The 25,395-nt window shown below is 43.5% G+C and overlaps 1 protein-coding gene across 1 annotated transcript in view; it reads left to right on the top strand.

Moving 5' to 3' along the window:
- Positions 1 to 25,395, top strand: part of LCT (lactase) — a 217,610-nt gene that overhangs the window by 169,155 nt on the left and 23,060 nt on the right. Inside the window, exon 15 of the mRNA XM_078682454.1 lies at positions 2,006 to 2,226. Coding sequence (XP_078538580.1) covers positions 2,006 to 2,226 — 221 coding nt within the window. The remainder of the gene's footprint in view (positions 1 to 2,005; positions 2,227 to 25,395) is intronic.

The following is a 25,395-nucleotide window of genomic DNA, read 5'->3' as shown; positions in this document are numbered from 1 at the left end:
CATGTTTTTATGAGTGATTGTTATAAAGCACATACTTAACTTAAAGGAGAAGTAATGTAAGGTATGTGTTATCTTCCAATTGGAAGTGTATCCAATGGACTTATGTTCGCATGTTTTACACATGGAAAGTTTGTGTATTGCACTCAAATCTCATTACCCTCTCTCACATCTCATTACCTCTCACGCTCACTTCGTCAGGACTCTGTCTGGTTTACAGGACTATTAATAGATTAAAAATAAGAGTGCTTTATTCAAATGTTTTAATAAACACATTTCTGGACACAGTAGAGGATTACTCACCTACTCCTTACTGAATATTATGGCATTATAGGAGTGGTCAACACTGACTAATCCAAAGTACTTTGTTAAACCTTGAACATTTTGAATTACACTAAAATAAATTTAGCCCTACATTTTAAGGTACCTGAAACTTGAAGCTTCAAGCATACTTGGCACTGCTTTTCTGTGCTCTTTTCATAACTATATGAAGGTGATGCTGAGGTTGAGTGGAAATTCATAGCTGGCAGGTGTCTCCATGAGAAATGTCTAACTTTAAGTCAGATCAAACATTTTGACAGATATCTTATTGTGTTATGAGATTTGAAAATTGCTGTTAACATTGCAACTATCGGCTAAAGAAGCAGCAATAACATGTAGCTGGCTAAAAAGCCAGGATTAGCTGAAGGCATCACACATAACAACATAACAATGGGGCACCTTGAAGCTATGAATTTTATTGGTATGTGGAATGTCTTGTATCATGTCTTCACCTCTATCCCATGTGTTTGGTGACAGCATTTGTTCACATGTAACTGTCAGTACACCTTGCACTGAATGTTTAAAGCCTGGGGTGTTTGGCAGGTCACCTGTTCTCAACTGTGACTTGTTAGAAATTTCTGTTTCTATGGGTAAATGTGATAGTACATGCTAGCCACAATTCTTATGAGCCAGCCTTTTAACCAATCAGTGGAAGAAGTAAACACTGGCAGATGATCAAATATGAGTTTTACATTTCCAGATTTTCTACAGTATGTAAAATAACTAGATCAGGCCTAAAACATACATATAATCCCCAGCACACAGAAATGGAAGAAGCTGAAGGAAGAGGAAAGAATATGTTAGTGACAACCCTAAACCACAAAACTCAAGCAGAATAATCTTAGACAAGTATTTCTTGCTGCTGACTTGTATTACCAAGTGGAATTCTGTTGGCCCCTTCAGGAAGAAATAAAAATGACTCATTGACTCTCTCTTTCCCTTCTGTGAATGGCATTTTAGTTTGTTGTTGTGCAGGTATTTTTCAGGTTTATATGGTTACACTGATGAAGGCTTTTTTCCTTTTGTTGGGTTTTTATCAGTTATTGTAAGTTTAAACCTAAAATAGGATAGCCTAGGGACGATAGCCTGCTAGGTGTAGATCTCTGTCTTTTTTGTTGAAACACTTTGCAAAGAAAACAAGAGAAGCTGTAGAAAGATAGGTTTAATTGAACAAAGGAGATGTAACAGTGAAAAACATCTAACAAGTATCTCACTTACCTTTGGAAGTAGGTTAATAAAATTACAACATCCTAAAAAGAATTATAAAAGAAAACCCACACCAATCTATAAGCTCACAACAATACATGCACAGAAATGACCAACCCAAGATACAAACAACATGTTATAGTGAGGGGAATCAAGCTTGAAAGATTCTTAGACACCTCCCTAAAATCGAAGACAAATACAATCCATAATGGAGTTCAAAAGGCAGGTAACATGCTAACCAGTAAAAATGGTAATCTTGTGGTGATCAAAGGGTAGACTTTATGAAATATTGTGCCTACATCCAGAAAACCATCCTGTCCTCTTGGTACCAAGTATAAAAGTGGCTATATGTTTTGCACTTGTGTAACATTCATTTGTTTTCATATAAAAACTGAAATGCTAAAAGGCAGCTCAAACCCTGTATTATTTTCAATTTTATTTTGGCCTGGAAACTGTTTAGAATTTTGGTATTCTTTTGTAGGGGTGTTGGGTCAATGGTTGACCGCAGTTGGTTGGGTTCCGGCTCCATCTGGCTGAAAGTGACTCCATTTGGCTTCAGAAGGATATTGAACTGGATCAAGGAAGAATACGACAACCCCCCAATTTATGTCACTGAGAATGGGATTTCTGAGCGTGGGACATCACTCAATGACCCATGGCGGACACATTACTACAAGAGTTATATTAACGAGGCTCTCAAAGGTATGGCTTTTTGCGTGCAGCCAAAGACAACTGAACAGTTTGTGCATTATCAAAGAACACTTGAGGTGTGTTGGGTAAACAAGAGGGTTATACAAACACTTTTAATAAAGCGCAACTGCAATCATCTCTTGTAAATGTTCACTCTTACTTCATCACTGAAGCTAACAATTTCATGAAATAGAGCTAAAGCATTACTGTCACTTAAAGTAAGAACCAGAGTACTCTCAAAGTGTGTTTTAAGATAACTCCACTAACTTTACTGCCTCCTGTCTTATTTATTTATTTATTTATATATTCATGCACATTGTGTAAATGTTCAATCTAGGATTTACGAAATTTTCTGAAGAAAAGGAGATTTTGGGAAATCTGTAATGTTAAAGGCACAGATTGGCAAACCCTTTGCTGTCTGACAGGCTATGAAGTCACCACCATGGTAACCTTTGTGATGATGGGAATATTGAGATAGAAACCAGAGTGCAGTATTTGGGAAGTCTGGTAGAGATAAAAATGAAGTGGATAAATGTTGGCTGATAATACAAGGGCATGTGACATATGCACAAGCTTTTGAAGAGGGATCATCACTTTGCCACATGGAACTAAGGAATTTTGTACAAATGTTGAAAACTAATTGAAGCCTATGGGTGAAATACTGAGGAAGGCACAAAGAATGATCCAGCATTGATCCTTGTATGACTTGGATAACCCCAAAAGGACCAGTCGCAGGCAGGAATGGGAAAATCATCTTCAAGATCCATAGATAATAGCAGCAGCTAGAAGAAAATGCAGCAATGGAGCCGTAAGACAGCTTATTACTGGAAGCTACCACCGATGCAGCAAGATCAGAGGGGCAGGGAGCCCCACTTAGAAGGTCGCCATTCTTTGCTTGGATGGAGAAAAATCTATCTATCTCCTCAGTTTCATCAGAATTTAATTTGAGGCAACTATTATTCCCTCAGTCTGCATCTGCTGGCATGCAACTGTGAAAGATTGACTCCTCGGTTAAGACACTGTTGCATTCTAGAGCCCATCAGTTAAACTGTTCTGTTTATATTAGACTGATTGAAATTTCATGGGTGCAGCTTCGGTTGTATGCATTGTACATCAGCAGGGTAATTTAGCTAGTTTTTAAACCTGGACAAATAGCTTTGAGCCATTTTTGCACTAGTGGCTTGCAATGTAGTCTCTATTTTCTATACCAACATGTGAATTGTATGAAAAACAAAATGTATTCCCTGACAAACCATGCCAGAATATTTTTTATCAAGTTATTTATGCGATGTACTCAATCACCATGTATGCCTTCAAGAAATGTGCTTTTACTTGAGATGTAAATAGGACGAGGAAGATGGCGGCAAGCTAGAAGGTCCGGTCGGGAGCTCCGTGGTCATCTCCGCAATCATACCACAATCTATCCAGTAATCTATCCCTAATGAAGACCGTAGCCGCGGTGATGCGATAGCGGTTCTCAGGGTTACTAAACTACAAAGAGACTAAAAAGAGAGTGAGAGTTACTCACGCGGTGCTCCCCCGGGGGGATCGGCGTTGGTTGACCTGCAGATCTGCAGACCTGCAGACCTGGTGGAGCGGAGTGGGGGATGCGAGACCTCGACTCGCAAGGACTCGGAGGCAGCGGCACCGGTGACGCCTTCGTGGTGTTTCCATACCGATGGGCAGCAGCCTCAGGTGCGCGACGAGATTGTCGGAGGGCGCACGGCAGAGTTAATTTCCTCTTCCGGGGAAGAGTGGCAGCGACAGCGGCTGGTCTGAGCAGAGGCCCCAGCACACTCGGCAGTGGCTGAAGCAGGATTGTTTCCCGTGCACTCAGGGCAGCGCTGTCGGGCTGAGAGACGCGGTTTCTCAAGGGGGGAGGGTGAGTCCCGCCATTGATCGGGATTTCCAACCGGAGAGAAGGCAAATTGAGACGAGGAAATTGGGCAACACGAAGCACCGATACAGAGGAGAAGAAGAGGGGAGAGCAAACTCAAGGAATCGCCTGCCAGTAATCCCTAAAGACAAAGAAAAGAAGACTGTCTTCAGCTCCAGCTGCAACCTCATGAACCAGGTACGAGGGGAGGAAAAAAGTCAGGGGGGCATTGATCTAGACTTAATTGTAGGGTGCAAGGGGGATAAGCAGGGGGGTCCTCTAAGAACGGAAGAAGCAAAAGGAGGTCCAGAAGCTGCGGGAAGAGCAGGCTGCATAGGAGAGGCTGGATCAGAGGTGCAAAATTCTTTGTTAAAGACAAGAGATAAGGGGGAGAAAAAGGACCCACCAGCTAGTCTAGAACTTGAAGAAGGGAGCAGGATAAGATCGAGCTACTGCCTTAGGAATAGGCAGTTCCCCAAACAAAGTTTCCCCCATCCAACTAAGCAAGTGACTCTGCCAATATTAACAAAAAGGAAAACGAGAGGCTCCATTAACCGAGATCGTCAGCCCAAACCCAGATCGGATAAGGTGGGGTCCCAACCTGACCAGAAACTCAAAATTACCCCCTCGCTGAGATCCTTTTTTAAAGTGCAACAACCCACACGAACACCAGAAAGAAGCTCCCTCTCAAAAATACTGTCCCATACCGAAGAACAATCCGAAGGACAAAGTGACAACAGCCCGAGAATGAGTACAGAAACAACTAACCGCATAGGCCCACAAAGTGAAAGGTCAGAGGCTTCAGAGAATCAAATATTGTTAGCCACAAACGAGCCGGGTACAAGCGTTCCAGACTGTCCTCCCCCGCAATCCTTTCTCGAACAAACGGGAAACCTCATGGAAAACCTCATGGAGAAGGTTCTGGGAGAGATGAGAGAAAAATTTATGGTGTCTGAGTCCAACCAAGCCAAGATTCAAGAAGTCTGCGAGACCCTAGATCAAAAATTGAATGCACTAGGGGACAGGGTGTCAGCAGTCGAGTCTGAGGTGGTGTCCCTCAACAAAAAAGTGGACTCTAATCAAAAGGAGATCAGGAAACTAAGGGATTTGGACAGAGCCATTAAGGAAAAACTAGAATCGCTAGAAAATCAAGCGAGAAAAAACAACCTAAGGATTCTGAATGTACCAGAGAATCTGGAAGGGCAGGACATCAAGAAATTTACCATCTCCCCTGGACCAAAGACACAAATCTGAGCGACGACATACAGAGGGTTCATCGAGACCCTTTCAGAAAGAGCAAAGACAGGAAGACGCCAAGGAAAATTGTAATACATTTTAAAACATACACACTAAAGGAAAGACTTTTAAGTGAAGGCTTAAAGAGCAGTTCACTAAAGATAGATAACTGGTCCTTCAGGATTCGCACTGATATGTCGACAGCCAGCCAGGATAGACAGTGGGAGCTAGGGCAGTTCATGTCAGAACTAAAAACCCTAGGAGCCACGGTCCAGATGAAATTCCCCGCTGCACTGAGGATCATGTGGCGGAACAAAATGCATAACATTAGAGAACCTAGTGAAGTAGAGAATCTCATACAACAAATAAAGGAGCAGCTACGGACCACGCCATTAGACTGAGATAGGGAGGTTTGCAAATAAAATGAACAATGGAGCTCAAAAGGGCAAACAATACCGCCCAAAGAGAAAGATAGGAGGCTTCCTCGGGGAGGACAAAATTGACCAAAAAAAATACAAAATAAAATTTTAAAAAAGCCACCAAGGGTGGGGAGCAAATTAGGGAAAAAACTGAAAAAATTATCCTCAATATCCAAGTCAGAAGGAGTGCACGGGAATGACAAAAAGAAAATGGAAAAGGAACTAAAAAACCCACAAAAAAGAAAAAATCATGGCGAAAATAATGAAAGAACTTAAAATTCTATCATGGAACGTAAATGGTCTCAGAACACCAAGCAGACGTAGGAGGATCCTTGAATACTTAAAGGCGGCAGATAACGAAGTGATCATTCTCCAAGAGACTCATCTCCTAAAGGCTGAATGGGAACAAATAATAAAAACCTTGAACTGGGTGGACACCTACGTTTGTACCAACCAAGATTGTAATGTTAAGGGTATCGCAATACTCTTCAAAAAAACGCTCAATGTAAAAGTCGAGCATAAAGTAGTGGATAACAAGGGCAGAAGGGCCTTAGCAAAAGTAAAAATATATGACAACAACTTTATTATAGCAGGATATTATGGACCAAACACCGACGATCCAAATCCCCTTCAAAGATTATACACAGAACTATTACCAGCAACTGATCCAATATTACTGGGAGGCGACTTTAACATTATTATGGACCCTAAACTGGATAGATCCCCACCAGGAAGACAAGCCAATTTACCAAAAAATTAGGGAATGGTTAGGCATTTATAAAAATGACCTAGAACTGATTGACATGTGGAGAGAGAAAGGAAACAAGGAGTATCCCTTTACTCTTCACAATAAAAAACTAGGCCACAAGTCCAGAATAGACTATTTTTTGATTAGTAAAAACCTGCACAGCAACATCAAAGTCATAGACCACTTGCCAGAACATCTGTCTGACCATTCGGCAGTACAACTAACCATACAAACAGCAATAAATAAACCTCAACCTAGATGGATCGTACTTTATTACTGGACCCTAAGATAAGGGAAGAACTGGGCATAACCTCAGCCAATTTCTTTGAAGATAACATAGTAGGCACCTCAGATCAAATAACTTGGGACGCATATAAGGCAGTCATCAGAGGTAAACTCATAAGCCTGGGAGCCCATAGATCAAAACTCGTTAAACAAGAGATCATAAACAAGGAGGAAATTATAAATTCATTGGATGTACAGATTAACGCAGAACATGACTTAGGAAAAAGAAATACATTGGAGATGTTTGTTGTGGAGAGAGGTAAAGCGGCACCACTTCCTGGTTGCTCCACATTGGGTGGCCATCTTTGGAGGGTGACGCGCTAGTCTCCACATTCGCCTAATCTATATGGTCCCTCATTTCCCCGCGCAGCGAAAGCGCAGCGGTAGCGCCCTAGACGTGCCGAAGAGGCACCAAAGAGAAGCCAGTCTGCGCCAGTCCGCGTCCAGACGCTTCCTGCTGGACCCTGGACACGACTGCTATTATGGTAGGGGATCGATTCTCTTATAACTCCTCTTCGCTTCTTGCCCTACGGCCTCTCACCAATCCATCATGTCGTCACTCGATTCTTCCTATCAACACAGAGTATTATTGTAAATACTGTGACTGGAGCCCTCCTTCCTCACACAGCTGCTACTCGCCCCCTGTACAGAAATGGAGAATGTTTCTCCTCAACTGTCGGTCTTTACCGAAACATTATACTGAGCTGTACATGTTGATCGAAGAGCTCAATCCTGAGGCTCTTTTTTTAACAGAAACCTGGCTCCAGATAGATAATGACCCGACTACAGTGTGGGTTACCCCTCAAGGATATACTCTCAAACAACTTGACCGTCAGACCGGGAGAGGTGGTGGATTGGCCATCATACACAGAGATAGCTACAGGTGTTGTGTCACTCCAACCACCTCACCAGCTTGCGAGAGCCTTCACTTTTCATTAGAACTTTCTCCTACTACCACCTTCTCTGGTATCCTAGCCTACCGTCCACCCGGTGCCCTCAACAATTTTATCACCAAGATAACAGACCTTACTGCAAGTGTCGTGCTGACCTCGCCTAATCTTACTTTGCTTGGGGACTTCAACTTGCATCTTGATGACCCCCACGACACGTCAGCCAATAACCTCCGTTCCAACTTGCAAGCCATTGACCTTTGCCAAAAGGGCTACCATGCAACTCATAATAGGGGACATCTTCTTGACCACATTTACAGCAATATAGACAATCTCATCGTGGAGACTCCTATTCCATTACCCTGGACCGACCATTTCTTAATACCTTTCACCTTGTGCACCAATTCCCCCTCTTCCTCTCAAAACTTTGCTAAGCACCAGGGAAGGAAATGGCCCTCACTCCCCCTCCCCGAATGAGTACAGGGCTGCTATAAAGCTTTATAAAATAGAGATCAAGGCGGCACAAGTTCTTTTTTATGAAGGGAAAATTAACGCAGCTGCTAATGCCCCCAAGGAAATTTTTAAGATAGCAAAGTCTCTTATTTCTCCTCTTGCTGAGCGTCCCTCTACTGAAGGCGCTCAAAACCGCTGCAATGATTTGGCCGTTTTCTTCTCCCAAAAAATCCAGACCATATACTCCTCATTCAGCAATACTAAGGACGATATGGAACCCACCTCGCCCATAATCCCTGATTCCTTTGTCCCTTGTAGGCTTGACAAAATCCCACTTCTTGACGCTCTTGGACTAGACAGACTAATCCCTAAGATCACCTCTGGGTCTCCCAACGACCCAGCACCCCCTCAGACCCTCATCAAGGTCTTGGATGTTATTCGTCCGGTCATCTTAGACGTTCTCAATACATCCATCACCTCTAAATCTGTCCCACCTTCATGGAAGTGTGCAATGGTGAAGGCCTTGCTGAAAAAGCCCACCCTGGACCAGAGTAACTTGGCCAACTACCGTCCCATCTCTTTACTTCCGTGGCTGAGTAAACTGCTTGAGAGGCACGTTAATCACATCTTAACGGACTATTTGGAATCCAATAGTCTGTTGCGTGCCTCTCAGACAGGATTTCGTCCTCAGCACGAAACCGAAACCGCCCTCCTAGCGGTAACGGAAGAAGCAAGAGCTGTGTTGGACCGGGGAGGAAAAGTCGCCATCATCTTATTGGACCTCAGCGCCGCGTTCGACACGGTTAACCATGCCACGCTATTACAACGATTGGCGTGCATGGGCGGTCGGGCGCGGCCCTGGAATGGCTGACATCCTTCCTGGAAGAACGATTCTTTCAGGTCTTTGAGGGCGAGGTGGCTTCTCCCAAACACCCACTTAGGTGCGGGGTCCCCCAGGGCTCCTCCCTAAGCCCTACCCTTTTTAATGCCAACATGGAACCCCTAGACAGGATAGTCCATCCCTTTGGTGTGCGTATAGTCACCTACGCGGACGATACCCAACTGGTGGTCTCTTTAGACCACTCTGAGGGATCGTCCAACACCCTAGGTCCCTGTCTAGAGGCTGCTGCCAGGTGGATGCAATCTTCCTGTTTGAAGCTCAACGGGGAGAAGACTGACATTATCCTATTGGGTAATCCTCCCCCCTCTGCCCTTGCATCCATTTGGCCACCATGTTTGGGCTTGCCCCCTGTCCCTAAGTCCCAGATAAAGAGCCTCGGGATTTGGCTCGACGAAGCACTCGATTTCTCGGTCCAAGCTACCAATACTGCCGCCACTTGCTTCGGGCTAATGAGGATGCTCCGCAAGGTGCTCCCTCTGCTCCCATTCCAGGCGAGGAGGGTCATGGTCCAGGCCTTGATACTCTCCCGCCTGGATTATGGGAACGCTCTTTATATGGGAGCCCCGGCTTCCGTTACACAGAAGCTTCAAGTTACACAAAATAGCGCTGCCCGCGTACTTTACAACCTGCCCCGCTGGTAGTCAGCGAAGAAGGCCCTAAAGGAACTCCACTGGCTCCTAGTGGCGGCAAGAGTGCAATTCAAGGCCATGTGCATCTTGCACAAGTCCTTTCATCGAATAGGCCCCGCAATTCTACATTCCATAGTCACGCCTTATGTCCCATCCCGCCCCCTTCGCTCTGGTACCCTCCAGCTGGCAACCTCCATCAAAGTTAACAGAGCCCGCTGGGGTGGCCGCTCCTTCTCTCATACTGCGGCCAGACTTTGGAATTCCCTCCCTTTCCCTCTTCGAGAAAACAGTAATCATATGTCCTTTACGAAAGCTCTGAAAACGCACCTGTTTGCCAAAACCTGCTGAACTACCCTGAGCTCGCGTTAAGCAATCAGTCACAAGCGCTGCGAGGCCTCCGGGTAGTTATGCGCTATACAAGTGCAATTTTCATTTCATTTCATTTCATTTCAGATGGAAAGAAAAGAATTAAAAGGAAAACTGGCAGACTACCTAGAAGATAGAGTGAAAATGAAGCGGGAAGCCAGCAAACTAGCTAATCATGAGTATGGTGAGGGTTGCGGAAAACTGCTGGCTTGGAAAACTAAAACGGACCAAACCAGGAACAAAATAGCCAGTATACAATTGAGCAATCAAAACGGCCTAACTTCCGACGAATCTGTAATCAAGCAGGAATTCGAAAATTTCTTCTCTAAATTGTACGAGGAAGACTCCTCCACCTCAGCGGAACAAATAGGAAAATACCTTGACCCCTTACACCTACCAAAGCTGTCGGAAACAGAAAATGAAGAGCTAAACGCAGAAATAACAATTGAAGAAGTGAAAACGGCATTGAAAGCCCTGAAAAGAGGGAAAGCAGCCGGACCTGACGCCCTGCCAAACGAACTCTATTCAGCTTTGAGGGAAATCGTGGCCCCTCCATTAACGAGGTTACTGAACACAGTTTATAGGGAAAAGGGTAAAACCCCAGACTCCTGGAATGACGCAATTATCAGCATCATTTTAAAACCAGGAAAAAACCCCGCAGTCTGTGAATCTTACAGACCCATATCCCTGCTAAATTGCGATTACAAAATCTTTCTGCAAATAATAGCAGGAAGATTGGCCCTGGTAATGCCAAATTTGGTACACCCGGACCAAAAGGGATTCATAAAAGGGAGGCAATATCCGAAATCACGCATGAGCTCTTTGCTGCGGTTGATATAGCAACTAGCGAAAAGATCCCCCTAACGATAGTTACCTTCGACGCTGCTAAAGCGTTTGACCGGGTTAACTGGTCTTTTCTAAACAAAGTCATCACTAAATATAACCTTGGACAAAGTTTTGGCCATCTGATAACTGAGACCTACAGAAATCCTAGAGCAAAGATCCTAATCAATGGGAGCCTTACTAATAACATTGTGATACAAAGAGGAACGAGGCAAGGCTGCCCTCTGTCTCCCTTGTTATTTAACCTTTACATTGAACCACTGGCAGACACAATCAGAAACAACGGGTCAATTACCCCCTTTAAACATCAGTGGGTCAAAAAGGTGGCGCTTTATGCGGACGACCTAATGATTTTTACAGAAAATTTCCAAAGCTCCTCCCCAGCAATAAATAAGGCAATTACAGAGTTTGGGAAAGTATCTGGGTACTTGACCAATGAAGCAAAAACTGAATCGATGAGCTGGAACACACAACAGAATACCCCGTACTCTAAGGACAAAATAAAATATCTGGGTATAACCTTGGTCAAAGATCTAGAAAGAGTACCCCAGCTAAACCTTAATAGGATTTCACTTGAGACCAAGAAACTTCTCAAAGTATGGGACAAGTTACCACTGAGCATTATAGGAAGATCAAACTTGGTAAAAATGTCGATTCTTCCCAAATTTACCCACCTTTTTTATGTTATACCACTGGAGTTTAAAAGGGACTACCTGAAGAAGATCCAGTGAGAAATAGCGAACTTTATATGGGCTTCAAAAGGATCAAGGATTGCCTGGAACAAAATAAGAAGGAAAAAAGAACAAGGGGGAATAGCTAGCCCGGATTTTGTGGAATACTGTAGGGCCTTCCAATTCAAGAATGCAAGATCTCTTGCGAAAAAATATGAGCTCTATCCTCAATTTCTCCAAATATTGACAAACAAAACGGACTATTTTCTGTTTAAATTCGGACATTCCAAATTTTTTAAAAAGATAAAATTAAAGGTACTAAAAAACGCAGCGAAACTCTGGTATCAAGTGAGAAGTACTCTGAATATTCCTTATTACAGCTCCTTGGCCCCCATCTGGGATTCCCCTGGCACTCCCGAGTGCCTAAAAGACACCCTAGCATCTCCACTAAGAATGGCAGGAATCGATGAATGGGGCCAGCTGATGACAGAGAATTCAATAGAACCCTGGGAACATCTAACAGAAATCACTAACGGAACTCTGTCAAAATTCAAATACTATCAACTTACAAGTTGGGCAGGTTCACTGACGGAGAAAAGAACAGGAAATACAGAAATGGAGAAAGAAATTATTAAGATCTTCCCAATAAAGAAAGAAATTTCAAAATGGTATTGGGCTCTAATCGCTGCAGGAGAAGAGAATTTTTCAATACCGGAGTCAGTCTTGAGTAAAGACATTTTAGAGCCGGACCTCCGAAACTTATGGCAGAAGTCATTTGAAAAATGCTGGTCAACCATTAAACCAGCACGCTTGAAGAGAAACCTTTTATTCACACTGCACAGGGCATACTGGACACCCAAAAGATTATCAAAATTCAAAGGAGCAAGCGTAAAGTCCTGCCCTAAGTGTGGGCTTGAAAAAGCGGATGATCTGCATATGTTCCAAGGCTGCCCTCGATTGGACCCCTTCTGGCAGGAAGTAGGTAATATGCTATGTCGGATATTGGGAAAACACCTAGAAGCAAGTACAACGCTAATTATTTTTGGGATTTGTACTAAGGCTAATTTAAGTGAGGAGTGGCTAACCAGAAAACAAGAAAATGTATTATTTGTATTGATACTTCTTGCAAGAAGAGAAATATGCCTGAATTGGATTAAACCAGTACCACCTCTATATGGGGATTGGCTAAACTCTATAATAACAACACATAAGTTGGATAGGAAGGGAAAACCCACCAAAAGATTTAACTTCTGGGAAATTTGGGAAAAACCACTGCGCTCGTAATATGCAAGGTAACGAGGGAACCCGACGAAACAATAATATGTCCAATGATTAAAGCGGTGACAATAATTCAGACGGGAAACAATCCCGCAGAGTGGCCAGGATGGCTAGCTCCCACCCAGTCGTTAAGAATTATTGAGTATGGTAAAGGATATAGGAGGACTAAACACGACAGATCCACCAAAGGGATACTCTCTGTGGCCGGTACAGTAAAGAGAAAAGAGTGAAGGGATAATAAGTGGAGGTCTCAAGTTCCCGCTGTACTCCTTATACATTCATGCGCAAAATGAGGATAAAAACTTTTTTTTTAAAAGAGATGTGAATAGTAACTTGGGACAGATTTCTCATGTGGAGGATAGTGGTTGTGTCTGTTGATGTGTGCTGTTGGAGATTTCAGCCACACAACCTGGTGAGCTTTTTCTTAATTATCACCAGGAAACACTTCTTCTCTGCCATTTTGTTGGTGATTCCGTGAGGAAAAAGAAGAGTGGTAATCCCAGCCAGCAGATGAGTGGTAATCCCAGCCAGCATTACATTGCTGAGCCTGTCATCCCTGAGAAGACATAGTTGTGTTGTGGTCACTGCACTGCCGTAACTGAATCACAAGATGGCTATAACTAGAGTGAATGTGCTGGGAAGGTGATGGCACACAGATAATACCAATTTGCAGTAGAACTAAGCCGGTTAACAGAGATGTCAAAATGTTGTTTCTGTGTGTCTCTGAGAGCTCGAGCAAATTGGGATAGACCATTGTGGGTCATTTTACCACATCTATATCAACATGAGCAATTGACAGCATTAGGTATTATTGGGTCAAAGCACAGATAGTATTTCTCCCTCTAGTTTTTATTGGGGTCAATATTGTAGATTGCATAACATATAGCTATATTGTGTGGCTCTATGTTTTTTTGTGGATACTGTAATCATGAGTGGTGCAAAGGTATCTCCACTCTTCTTTGTTAAGACCAGGATGGTTTTGTGTAGCATGAGAACAACAGAAGTATTTGATTAATGTAAACATCATGAAACAGGCGGAGAGAGGTTTTCTGCGAACAATCCCTTTTCCAGAATCCTGAATGTATTGGATTGTTCAACTATTTGCTGGAATAGGAAAATGATGTTGTTGTAAGAGAGGATGAGTAGAGGGCCTGTCTGGCTAGAGGGGAGAGATCACAGTCTTAATTGAACTGAAATTGTTGTTCCATGCTGCCTAAGTAGAGGGACCCACAGACTAAAACTAGTTTGCATAAGGCTATCCCTGATTCACCTGTAACTTGGTCTGTCCCCTCTTGCCCTTTCAGAGAAATTTAAATAGGGGTGTGATTTAACATTGAAAAACATGACATCAGTGTAAATAAAAATAAATAACACAAAGATCCAAACTAAGGTGTAAATTTACAAGACCCTATCACCACCACAACATGACTTTTCGGGATGTTGTAGTGGCGTTAGGGGCTTCGCCTTATTTACAAGGCAGCATTAAGCCATTTAACGTGGTTTAACGCTGCCTTGTAAATAAGGCACCCTTTTACGCTATACTTACCATGAAAGGGGAGGTCAACGGGTGTGGATGTGGTCGTTCCACTGCAACACCCATTGTTTTTGACGCTGCCCAATATTTACAAGGGTGGCGTAAATATTGGGCAGGACCAAAATTAAGACCAGGGAAAACCTGGTCTTACCCTGGTGAAACGAGGAGAAATGTTTAATTTCTCCTAGTTTTTACTGTTTCCATGTGTGCTGCGTTCTGCAGAACACAATGAAACAGCAAAACGCCAATGACTGATTATGTGCAGGAAGGTGGCCCCTCCTGCACATGAACAATCATTAAAAAATGACTTTTTGCAACTTCTATGTGTGCTGCATTGAGCTACAACTTCAACATCGATATCGAGTGTCAATGTGTTACTATACCTCCTTTAGCTTTCTAAATTACTAAAAAACGTCCAATTTTTTTCATATTTCCTAGTGGCTCCCACCGGTTTTGCGTAATCTTCTTAAAAATGTTGTGTCCTTTTCATTTTATTAAACCACTTCAAATGAGAGGGAATGTCAATAAACTTTATTCGACTATATTTCATAGCCATAAAAGTGCATAAAATCACATTACAAAGTAAGCAAAAGTAAAACAATTATGAACACAGATCAGAGATGTGCATGCTTCATAAAAATAAAAGCGTAAATGGAAATCACATTATCATAGTTTTACGCAAATAAAATACACTTTTGAGATAAGTCACAATAGAAGAAACAGTGAAAATGTCCTCCAAAGTCGAAATAACCAAAAAGGCTGGGCGGCAAAATCTCAAATCCAAATATTTTAAAATGGGCACAATCCATCTCTTTCTGGATAACGAGTAAAATCTACAAAAAAATAATATATGTATATCTGATTGATCAGAGATACAATCACAGGGACATTTAGGCAAAACCCGTGCCCAGTCATTCATAACGGGGAAACTTAGTGATCTGAAAAGAATTCCAAATCTAAATCTAATTAATAGAAATCTTTCCTGTTCTTTCATGTGCAATTTGAGATAGGGTTGACAGATCTGGTACCGGAATCTGTGGACTTTCTGTGGAAAGAGACGACAATCCATCCCACTTCGAACATTCATTGTTGGGGAACGCCCTAAACGAGATTCTGTTTAAATATGACTTAGGGTTCGAGAACGAAATATGCCAAAATAAGACTGTTTTTCACCCAACTTTCAATGGTAGAGGATCAATGTCCACTATAGATTTTATACTTGTCTCATCATGTTACAGGGATCGTGTAATTAAATGTAATGTTTTGAATTCTCCTCTGAGTGACCATTTTCCCATCAGGCTAGTACTCAGGGACGCAAGGGTAGCTGTGCAAATTAGAGCTGCTGTTTTTTACACGGGCATAGACATCCATAGGCAAAATGGATATGCTCTTAAATGGACCAAGGTGGTCCCCGAGGTCTTTTTAAGTGCCCTTGTCAGTACCTGTGGCGCAAATTTTGATGTTTGTCTGGAGAGGGAATGTCACTAGATTTCCAATTCTAAAGAATTAAAGAACGGGCTACAGTACAAGAAATAAATAGAGAAACTTTTTCGGCCTCTGTTAATATCATTCTGTCTCTACATAATCTGAACAAAGCAGCCTCGGCCTCGAGTGGAACTCTCTTCCCAATTGCCTGCTCTATATCTACAAAAATTGCCTCCCAAAAGGACCTCAACCGTGGACATGCAAATAAAATATGGTGCCATCCACCTTCCCCATCAGCCTGACAGCGAAAACACTTATTTTCAACTTCTGGGAATCTGTTTTCCAAAGCTGCTGGAGTTAAATAGGAGAGCCAACGTGATAAGAAGGCCATCCTTTTAAAATTCGCTGCACGCAGGGATTTGCTTCCTAGGTGGCATAAGGCTTACCAATCATTAAGGGAAAAAATAAATTGTGTCTCACGAACTATATTAGCCAAATGGCTCTCTATCAAGGGTATGGCTCTCTATCAAGGGTACTTGACCCAGGTGATGTAATAACTGGTACCAATTACCTACACCACTGACTTGTGCCCCATAGAGAGCTACCACAAGTTTGTTTGGAACATCAAAAATTCCATAGTATTTTTTTTTTAAATGAACAACTTGTAGATATTCAAAAAAGGCAGGTTTCCTAAGGCTCTCAGCCCTTGCCATTATCTCTTGCTAGGAGATCACCCCATTTTGAATAATGAAATGTCTTAACTCCCGTAGCCCACAACCTTCCCAATTGTTTATATGACTTACTCAAAACTGGACGCCGAGACTAGTACATTCTCCCAATCTTAAATATTGCAGACAAGAGGAGTCCGTCTTTTTAAAAAAGGGCTGAAGTCTAAAGGAATAATCCTTTAAAGTCTTGTATCTAGTTCTCTTGGGAAGTTTGGAGGTTTTTAAAAACACTCGAATTTGAGAACCAATTTCTTGCATCATTTTATCAATAAAGAAGCTATATCTAGTACATTTAGATCCCATCAAGCCTGCCACTAATTCTAAAAATGCGGCCTCGTAATAGGTTCTTAAATGAGGCAAAGCTAAACTCCCTTGTGCAGTAGGTAGTTGCACCACAGTCAGTTTAACCCGTGATACTTTCCCCAGACAAATTCTCTAAACAAAGTTTCTATTTCTTTAAAAAAAAGACAAGTTTATCCTAATTAGGACATTAATAAAAAGAAATATAAGCAACAGAAGTATGGACATTTTAATTAATGAAACTCTACCCACTAATGATAGGGGAGTAAAAGCCATTGTTCCAGAAGTCTCTTAATTGTTTCTTTCATTCTTAAATAATTAAATTTATATAGCTGTTGATTTGGCTAGACACAAATATCCCAAGATATCTGATTGAGTCTAACTTAGCAGCTTGAGCCCTCAAGCAAGATGGAAGGAAATTAAATCTGTATTGAGGGCAAGAACTTCAGCTTTGTTCAAATTTATTTTATAGCCGCAAATTAACTCAAAATTCCTAAATTCCCTTAAAACCATTTCGAGATTATCTTTGTTGGGCATCAAATATAAAATAATATCGTCCGTAAAAAGTTTCAGCTTTGCCATGCCAGAGATAGGGATTGAATAGCTGCATTATTTCACATTTTAATTACCAATGGCTCTATAAAAAAAGTAAAAAACAATGGCGAATGCGGACACCCTGTCTTGTCCCACAGTTTATTTTTATAACTCCTGCTCGTTTCAAATTTATTGCTACCAGAGCCGTGGCCCCCTGATAGATGGTACGTAGCATATTAATAACCTGAGAGGGAAAGCCAAATTGACCGAGGACAAAAAACAGAGTTCTCCAATTAACCAAGTAAAAAGCTTTCTCAGCATCGACCATTATAATACATGCCGGTATAAGATTGTTATTAAAATAGTCCTAGTCATGTATTAAAAACTCAGTGTTTGCCGCCATAGATCTACCTGCTATAAAACCAGTCTGGTCTCTATGAATTGTCTCTTGGGTGGCAAATAAAAAACGCTCTGCCCATTCTTTCATTAAAATCTTATAATCTGAATTCAAAAGACTGATGGGCCTATATGAATTAACATCTATAGGATTTTTATCTTTTTTAATTAAGGACACAATTATCGCCTCTTTAAAAAGTGTGAGAACCAAACCACCCTTTTTAATGTTATTAAATAGTTTTTTCAGGGGTGTGATTAATTCTTTTGAAAAAACGTTATAAAATTCAATGGGGAAGCCATCCTGCCCATACGCTTTGGCCCCAGCTGTTGCTTTGATGGATGCCAAAATCTCGGCAGTTTCCACATCAGATCCTAGTTGACTGTTCCGGTTATCTGAAAGTTTAGGAATGTTCACATTTGTTAAATAATCCTGGATCAGCTCCTCCCCCACTCAATATTCTGTAGAATAGAGTTGGTGGAAATGTTCTAAAAAGATCTGGGGAATCTCGTCGCTATTGACAACTTCTCGACCATCTGGGGGTCAAGCACTTTAGATATTATAGCTGCTTCTCGTTTTTTTCTTGTTGAATTAGCCAAGAGTTTACCGACTAACTGGCTTTCTTCGTAAATGCTTTGTTGATACATTTGGGAGCTACAGATCTCTTCTAGAACAAAAAAATGCCTCAGAGCTGTTCTTCCCTGCTCAAGTTGATTATGGTGCAGCTGAAGCTGGGTGGCGTACTCTTTTCTGACCGCTGTTTGTAATTCAGCTATTTTAAGCCTCCGAGCATTTGACTGGGCAGCAGTAAAGGCAATTATTTGACCACGAGCTGCCGTCTTGAACCCATCTCACACAGAAAAGGGCTCTGCAGTGTTCTCGTTGATCTTAAAATATTCAGAGATCCATTCTCTAAAGCTTTTCACCCAATCCTGGTCTTGGAGGAGGAGGCGGTCAAGCTGCCATCTGGGCTGCTCTCTGCTCCCTCCCCCAAGTATTAGTTATAGCCAATATACGCGTGGTTTGAGAAGGGATTGCACCCAATATCTGCCTTTAAAACCTGAAGAGATCTGGATGTAAGAAAAAAATCAATTTGGGTCGCGGTTTGAAAGCAGTGGGAGTAACAGGCAAAAAATGTTTTGTCAAAATTAATATTTCGCCAACGATCTACTAATTGATATTCTTGTTTAAAAACCTTCACTAATTTTGGGGTATTTGGTTTCAGTTGTTTTTTGTTTTTATTTGAAGTATCCTTTCTTAAACCCTGTATAAAGTTAAAATCCTCTCCTATAATAAACTGTCCAGGGGCTCCCATCAGAAGCTCATTAATTTTGACCAGCCCTGAGATGTCATCCGAGACAGGACCATAGTACCTTGTTGCCACCCATATCCATCTCCCCTGTGGATCCCTATGTACTTGTAAAAATTCCCAGGGAAGTTATTTAGAGAAATAGATGGCAACTACTCTCATGGCAAGGCCTGCGGGAATGGATGACGTTACTTAGCATGCTATAACTTAGCATGCCTTTTCTACGACATTTTTACTTCGCAAATGCCTTTACTTAGCAGTATTTTATTACGCATATCATTACTTCGCAAAAACAATTAAAAGTATTAAATTGGCATTACTTAGCAGTACATTACTTCGCAGGATTTTACTACGCATAAAGATTCTTTTTTTAAATTTTTTTCCTGCACACCAACACTATCCTCCACGCCCCCTACACTTCCCAAAACCCTAAATCACTACCCTACACTACACATACACTACATCACTACCCTAAACCCTAAAACACTTCCCTTACAGTACACATACACTACAACACTATCCTAAACCCTAAAACACTTACCCTACACTGCACATACACTACAACACTACCCTAAACCCTAAAACACTACCCCCTACACTACACATACACTACAACTCTACCCTAAACCCTAAAACACTACCCCCTACACTACACATACACTACAACTCCGCCCTAAACCCTAAAACACTACCCCCTACACTACACATACACTACAACACTACCCTAACTCCTAAAACACTACCCTACACTACACATACACTACAACACTACCCTAAACCCTAACACACTACCCTACACTACCCATACACTACAACACTACCCTAAACCCTAAAACACTACCCCCTACACTACACATACACTACAACAACTACCCTAAACCCTAAAACACAACCTTACACTACACATCCACTACAACTCTACCCTAAAACACTACCTCCTACACTACACATACACTACAACACTACCCTAAACCCTGAAACACTACCCTACACTACACATACACTACAACACTACCCTAAACCCTAAAGCACTACCCCCTACACTACAAATACACTACAACACTACCCTAAACCCTAAACCACTACCCCCTACACTACACATACACTACAACACTACCCTAAACCCTAAAACACTACCCTACACTACAACACTACCCTAAACCCTAAAACACTACGCTACACTACACATACACTACAACACTACCCTAAACCCTAAAACACTACCCTCTACACTACACATACACTAAAACACTACCCTAAACCCTAAAACGCTACCCCCTACACTACACATATACTACAACACTACCCTAAACACTAAAACACTACCCCCTACACTACACATACACTACTACACTACCCTAACTACACTGCCCCACTTACCTGGAGAAGCGTGGCTCAGTGGTTAGAGGCGGCAGACCCGGTAGCTGAGATCAGCCGTGGACCAGGGTTCGATTCCCCGCCTCGGCGGGTCTCGGGCTCAAAAATTCCACGGACTCGATAATTCTCGCTCCGGTACCTACTTGACTCACGGGGTCACACTCTGCAACTCTGGGCAATAGCTTGCTTAATCTCCACTATGGCCCCTCGCGGCGGGATGCCTGGCTTTCACCTTGTGAATTCCCTGCTGGGGTTTCTCACAGGGGAATACCAGGACGGGTTCCCTAAGCAAGCGCCTTGAGACCCCTGGGTGATTAGTGCGCTATATAAATCGAAATACATTTACATTTACATTTACCTCTCTCTGCCCGTGGTCCCTCTCTTCACCTTCAACCATGGATCCACTCTTCTCCTGTGAAGTAACGGCATATGCTAAGTAAAGGCATATGCGAAGTAAAGGCATGCTAAGTAAAAGCATGCGAAGTAAAAGACAATGCTAAGTAAAAGACAATGCTAAGTAAAAGATGCTAAGTAAAAGAAGTGCGAAGTAAATGATGCGAAGTAATGGTTGTTTACCGGCCTGCGGACGCAAAAAAAGCATTAGAAAAAACCCTGGGTAAAAATAACTTAGGGGAATTAGATTTTAAGTGTGTCTCCTGAAAAAACAAGACTTGGGGGTTTAATGATGTCAACCATCTAATAAGAGTGCCGTACTTTCGCTTATTTAAAATTCTATTAGTGTTGACTGATAGGATCTTACATTTACTGGTTTCTATTAGTATTTCTATCTCTAGAGTAAACTCCTGGTTTACTCAATAACAAATCTCTAGATTGCTTGCTATTTGTGCCTTCTGCTCCTGATGTTTCTCCTGCAATGAACCCTTTCCCAACCCCAACCTTCCCACCACGAAGGAAAAAAAAAACACCCATCAAAATGTGGAAAAAACCCCACTAGCCAGGCTAGCTACAATTTGCCCTCCCATCTAACCTCCTGGGTGTGATTTATACTAGAAGCAATCGTTTCCGCTAAACTTAATGATGTTAATGAGGCCACCAGATCTTGGCCTTGACGTTGATATGATTCCAGGACTACCAGATGATCGGGTTCCAAATAACGTTGAAGTCTCTCCTGATATTTTGAAGCTGACTCTATTAGTGATACTGGCAACACTGATACCGCGATGGGCCTTTAGATGTTTTTGGAGTTGGACTTAGAGAGGGGGGTTGTAAGGTAGCTTTGTTTAAGAACAATGGAAATTCCTTTGCCTCTTTTAATCCTTTCTTTGGGCCATCTAATACAGAATGGTCCTGCTGAGACTTGGTCGACACAGCTGCGACTTCTATCAAACTTGATATAACATGTATCTGGTCTATCACCGGTTCCTCCCGTTCCAGAGAGGCGGGGGCAGCTCCTCCTACGAGCTCTCAAGGGTGCTATCAAGGCCATAGGAGTTGGTGGTGTTCTCCTTGTTAGCCAGTCGTGCAGCTTTTTTTTGCCTGATCTAGGCGTGTTTTGGCTTTGAGACGGGCTGCAGAGTCGACTTTAGCGACAGCATTAGCATGCTTCAGATGTTTGCCCATTTTTTTCCTCATTTTTCCCTGTAACTTTTTTTTTTATTTGTGTCTTTTTTTTGTGTCCCCCCTCCGCCTCTAGTATACCTCTTGATTCCCGATGTCACCCCTTAAATCCTCCGTACCTTAAATTGTGTACTTTTCCAAAAAGCTCTCCATCGTGCTCCGGAGGTCCGTCCAGTTGTTGTCTCTTTGCAGTCTAATAAGGTAGCAGCTGTTGTGTTGCCAGGTGGGGACCGTGATGGCTATGGGGCCAGTATTAGGGGGGGCCTACTCTCAGGGGGCACTTGGGGTCTAGACTCAGGCCTAGCACGTGGCCATGCAATAATCACTCGGACACTGGGTTATGCTTGTGGCTCTGCGCACTGCCGTCAAGTGACGAGCGTGCGTGCGGGGCCCCTCTTCATTCAACCGGGTCACGTGTAACTTACGCTGCACGCCTGTTACGTCACAGGCGTGCATAGGCTAGGATACAACATTCCTCCTAAAATATAAAAAGAAAACAAAGCAAGCAAACACGGAATAGCACGTCAGTGCAGTCTCTGACTTGACTGTCCGGATCTTTGGCGGAGACTGCAAAGTCCTGGACTACGGCTAGCATACATGGTAGTTCAATATGAAAATACAAATACATATATCAGAACAGTCTTACATGAGATGGTCACGGAGTCGGCAGGATGGTTCAGGATTGCTTCTCAGCTTATATGTAGAGGTCCCACGAGTCGTGGGAACCGCACCCTCGGCTGGGGAGGGACATCGGCTGGCAGGACCCTCCACCGGACCCTCTGGTTCCCCGTTGGAGGTTTCAGCCTCCGCGAGGCTTTCACTTGCTTCATCATGTCCAGTGGACCTCAGGGGGTTGGTACAAGGATCCTGGCTTGCTTCGACCCCTGGACTCGCAGCTACTCGAATATCAGGACATTCGGGCCGTGTCATTGTCTCTGCCCCCAAGTGAAAGAGTTTGAAGTGAGACACATTTCGGGTTACTGTTTCGCGGCCTCTTGCAGCAATGATGCGAGTGCCCTTCACACTAATAACCTTCCATGGCTTTTTTTCATATGTCAGTCTGAATTTTCCACTGGTTATTCTGTACTTCAGTAACACCCAATCACCTCGTTCAATTCGAGCAGAGGTGGCTCGCCTCCTCCGACTTGCTTGTGCATGTGATTTTTGTCGCTTCGCCTCAATTTTGCTTTCACTTGCCATTGCCGGTGTCCACTGGGGATGATGGGGGTTGGAGTCTGCTACCACCCGTCCCATGAGAGCATGTGTCGGGGCTACTCCCGTGGTGGTGTGGGGTGTTTGTCGGTAGCTTCTCAAGAATGTGTATATCGCCATTTCCAGCGACTGTCCTTTGTCATGTGCAATTCGGATTACTTTATTGAGAGTTCGCATGAATCGTTCAGCTTCGCCATTGGCTTGGGGCCAGCGAGGAGTAATGCGGCGATGACGGGTTCCCAGGGCATTCAGGTAGGTAGCTAACTCTTGACCTTGAAATGGCGGGCCATTGTCCGTTTTTAGTTCTTGCATGACTCCGTGGGCCGCTATGATTTTTTCCAGTTTGGTTATTACTTCAGTTGCACTGGTGGTGGCTATTATTTCTACTTCCGGATATTTCAAGTAATCATCTATTACAACCATGGTGTGTCGCCCATCAGGAAGGCTCCCAAAGTCCATGCTGACACGCTCCCACGGTTGTTGAGGTCGGGGCTCGAATATGACTGGTGCTTCCCGCGGGACATCCCCTGTGACTTGGCAGGCTGCACAGGATCTTACCGTGTTCTCAACTAGGTCATCCATGAGTGGAAACCACACTTTGGTCCTCAGCCTTGCTTTTGTTTTGACCATTCCTTGATGGCCGACGTGAGCCAGTTGTACCACCTGGTCTGTTAAGGCAGAGGGTATCACCAGCCGGTGACCTCGCAGCAGGCATCCAGTATTGTCTTCGTTCAGTTCTTCTCTCACGTGGTATAGGCTTTCCATTATGCGTTGGGCATCCGGTGTTAATATTTTCCATTCCTCCTTGGTTCGGCGCCAATTTCCGCTATGAAGGGCCTTGCACGCTCTTTGTAGACAGTCGTCCTTCAGCGTGGCCTCCGCGACATTGCTGATGAAGAGAGGACGCGCGCATGATCACGCTGTGACACACCTGATGTAGGCTTCCGTATCCTCAGCATCTTCCATTTCCGCCGGCGTGGCTGCCCTCGGATGCCGTGAGAGGTAGTCCGCTGGATTACGGGAACCTGGTTGATACTCCACCTGACAGTTGTAGTCTTGAAGCTGTAGCATCCATTTTTCTATGCGAGGTGGGGGTTTTGTCGAGGTTCCCGAGAAGAGGGCAACCAGTGGTTTGTGATCTGTGACTACTGTGAACGGCTTCCCGTATAGATACAGATGAAAGTGTCTGCACCCCCAGTGTATGGCTATTGCTTCTTTTTCGATCTGGGAGTATCGTTGTTCAGTGTCTGTGAGTGAACGGCTCGCAAATGCGACCGGGGCCCAGTCCATCTCATCCCGCGGTCTTTACATGAGCACTGCACCTAGACCTGCTGGACCAGCGTCCACCGCCACTAGGGTGAGCTTCCGGGGGTCAAAGAATGCCAGGGTGGTGATGTCTGAGAGAGCTGCTTTTATGTCCTTGAATGCCTTTTCTTGGTCCGGTCCCCATGTCCAAGGCGTGGAGTCTTTCGTGAGCTCTCTCAATGGTAGTGTGAGGTTAGCGAGGTCTCGGATGAATCTCCCACAGTAGTTGACCATTCCCAGGAAACTGCGTACTTCAGTGACACTGGTGGGGGAAGCAGCTTCTTTGACATCCTTTACCTTCTCGGGGTCCGGGTTGACTCCTTCAGCTGAGAACGTATACCCAAAGAAGCCTATTTTTTGCCTCAGGAATTCACATTTCTCCCGGTGCAAGGTGAGGCCAGCTTCCCTCAGTTTCTTGAATACTTGTGTCAGCCGTTGGTTGTGCTCTACTATGGTGCGGGCATGTACCATGATGTCATCGCTGACGTTGATCACACCCGGTATGTCGGCGATCAATTCATGGATTAGATTCTGGAAGACCTCGGCGGCGCTGGACACACCGAAGCTGAGTCGGGTGTACCTCCGGAGTCCTACATGGGTGGAGAAGGTGGTTATATTCCTGGACTCCTCGTCGAGTACCAGTTGATGATAATCTAATTTAGAGAACCAGCACGCTCCTGCCATTTCTCCTATGAGGTCATCGATTGTGGGTGTGATGTGGCGTTCCCGTTTGATGGCAGCGTTGGGAAGGCGCATGTCCACACAAATCCGAACTGCTCCCGGTTGTTTCGGTTTCCGGGTGACCACAATGGGCGATACCCACGGGGTGGGACCTGTCACTTTTTCTATGATTCCCGCTGCTTCTAGCTTCTTGAGTTCTTCTTCTACAA

Source organism: Lissotriton helveticus, chromosome 3_1, assembly GCF_964261635.1.
Source record: "Lissotriton helveticus chromosome 3_1, aLisHel1.1, whole genome shotgun sequence".
Classification (NCBI taxonomy): Eukaryota; Metazoa; Chordata; class Amphibia; order Caudata; family Salamandridae; genus Lissotriton; species Lissotriton helveticus.
Note: the sequence above shows the minus strand (reverse complement) of the source record. Positions and strands in the feature narration are given on the sequence as shown.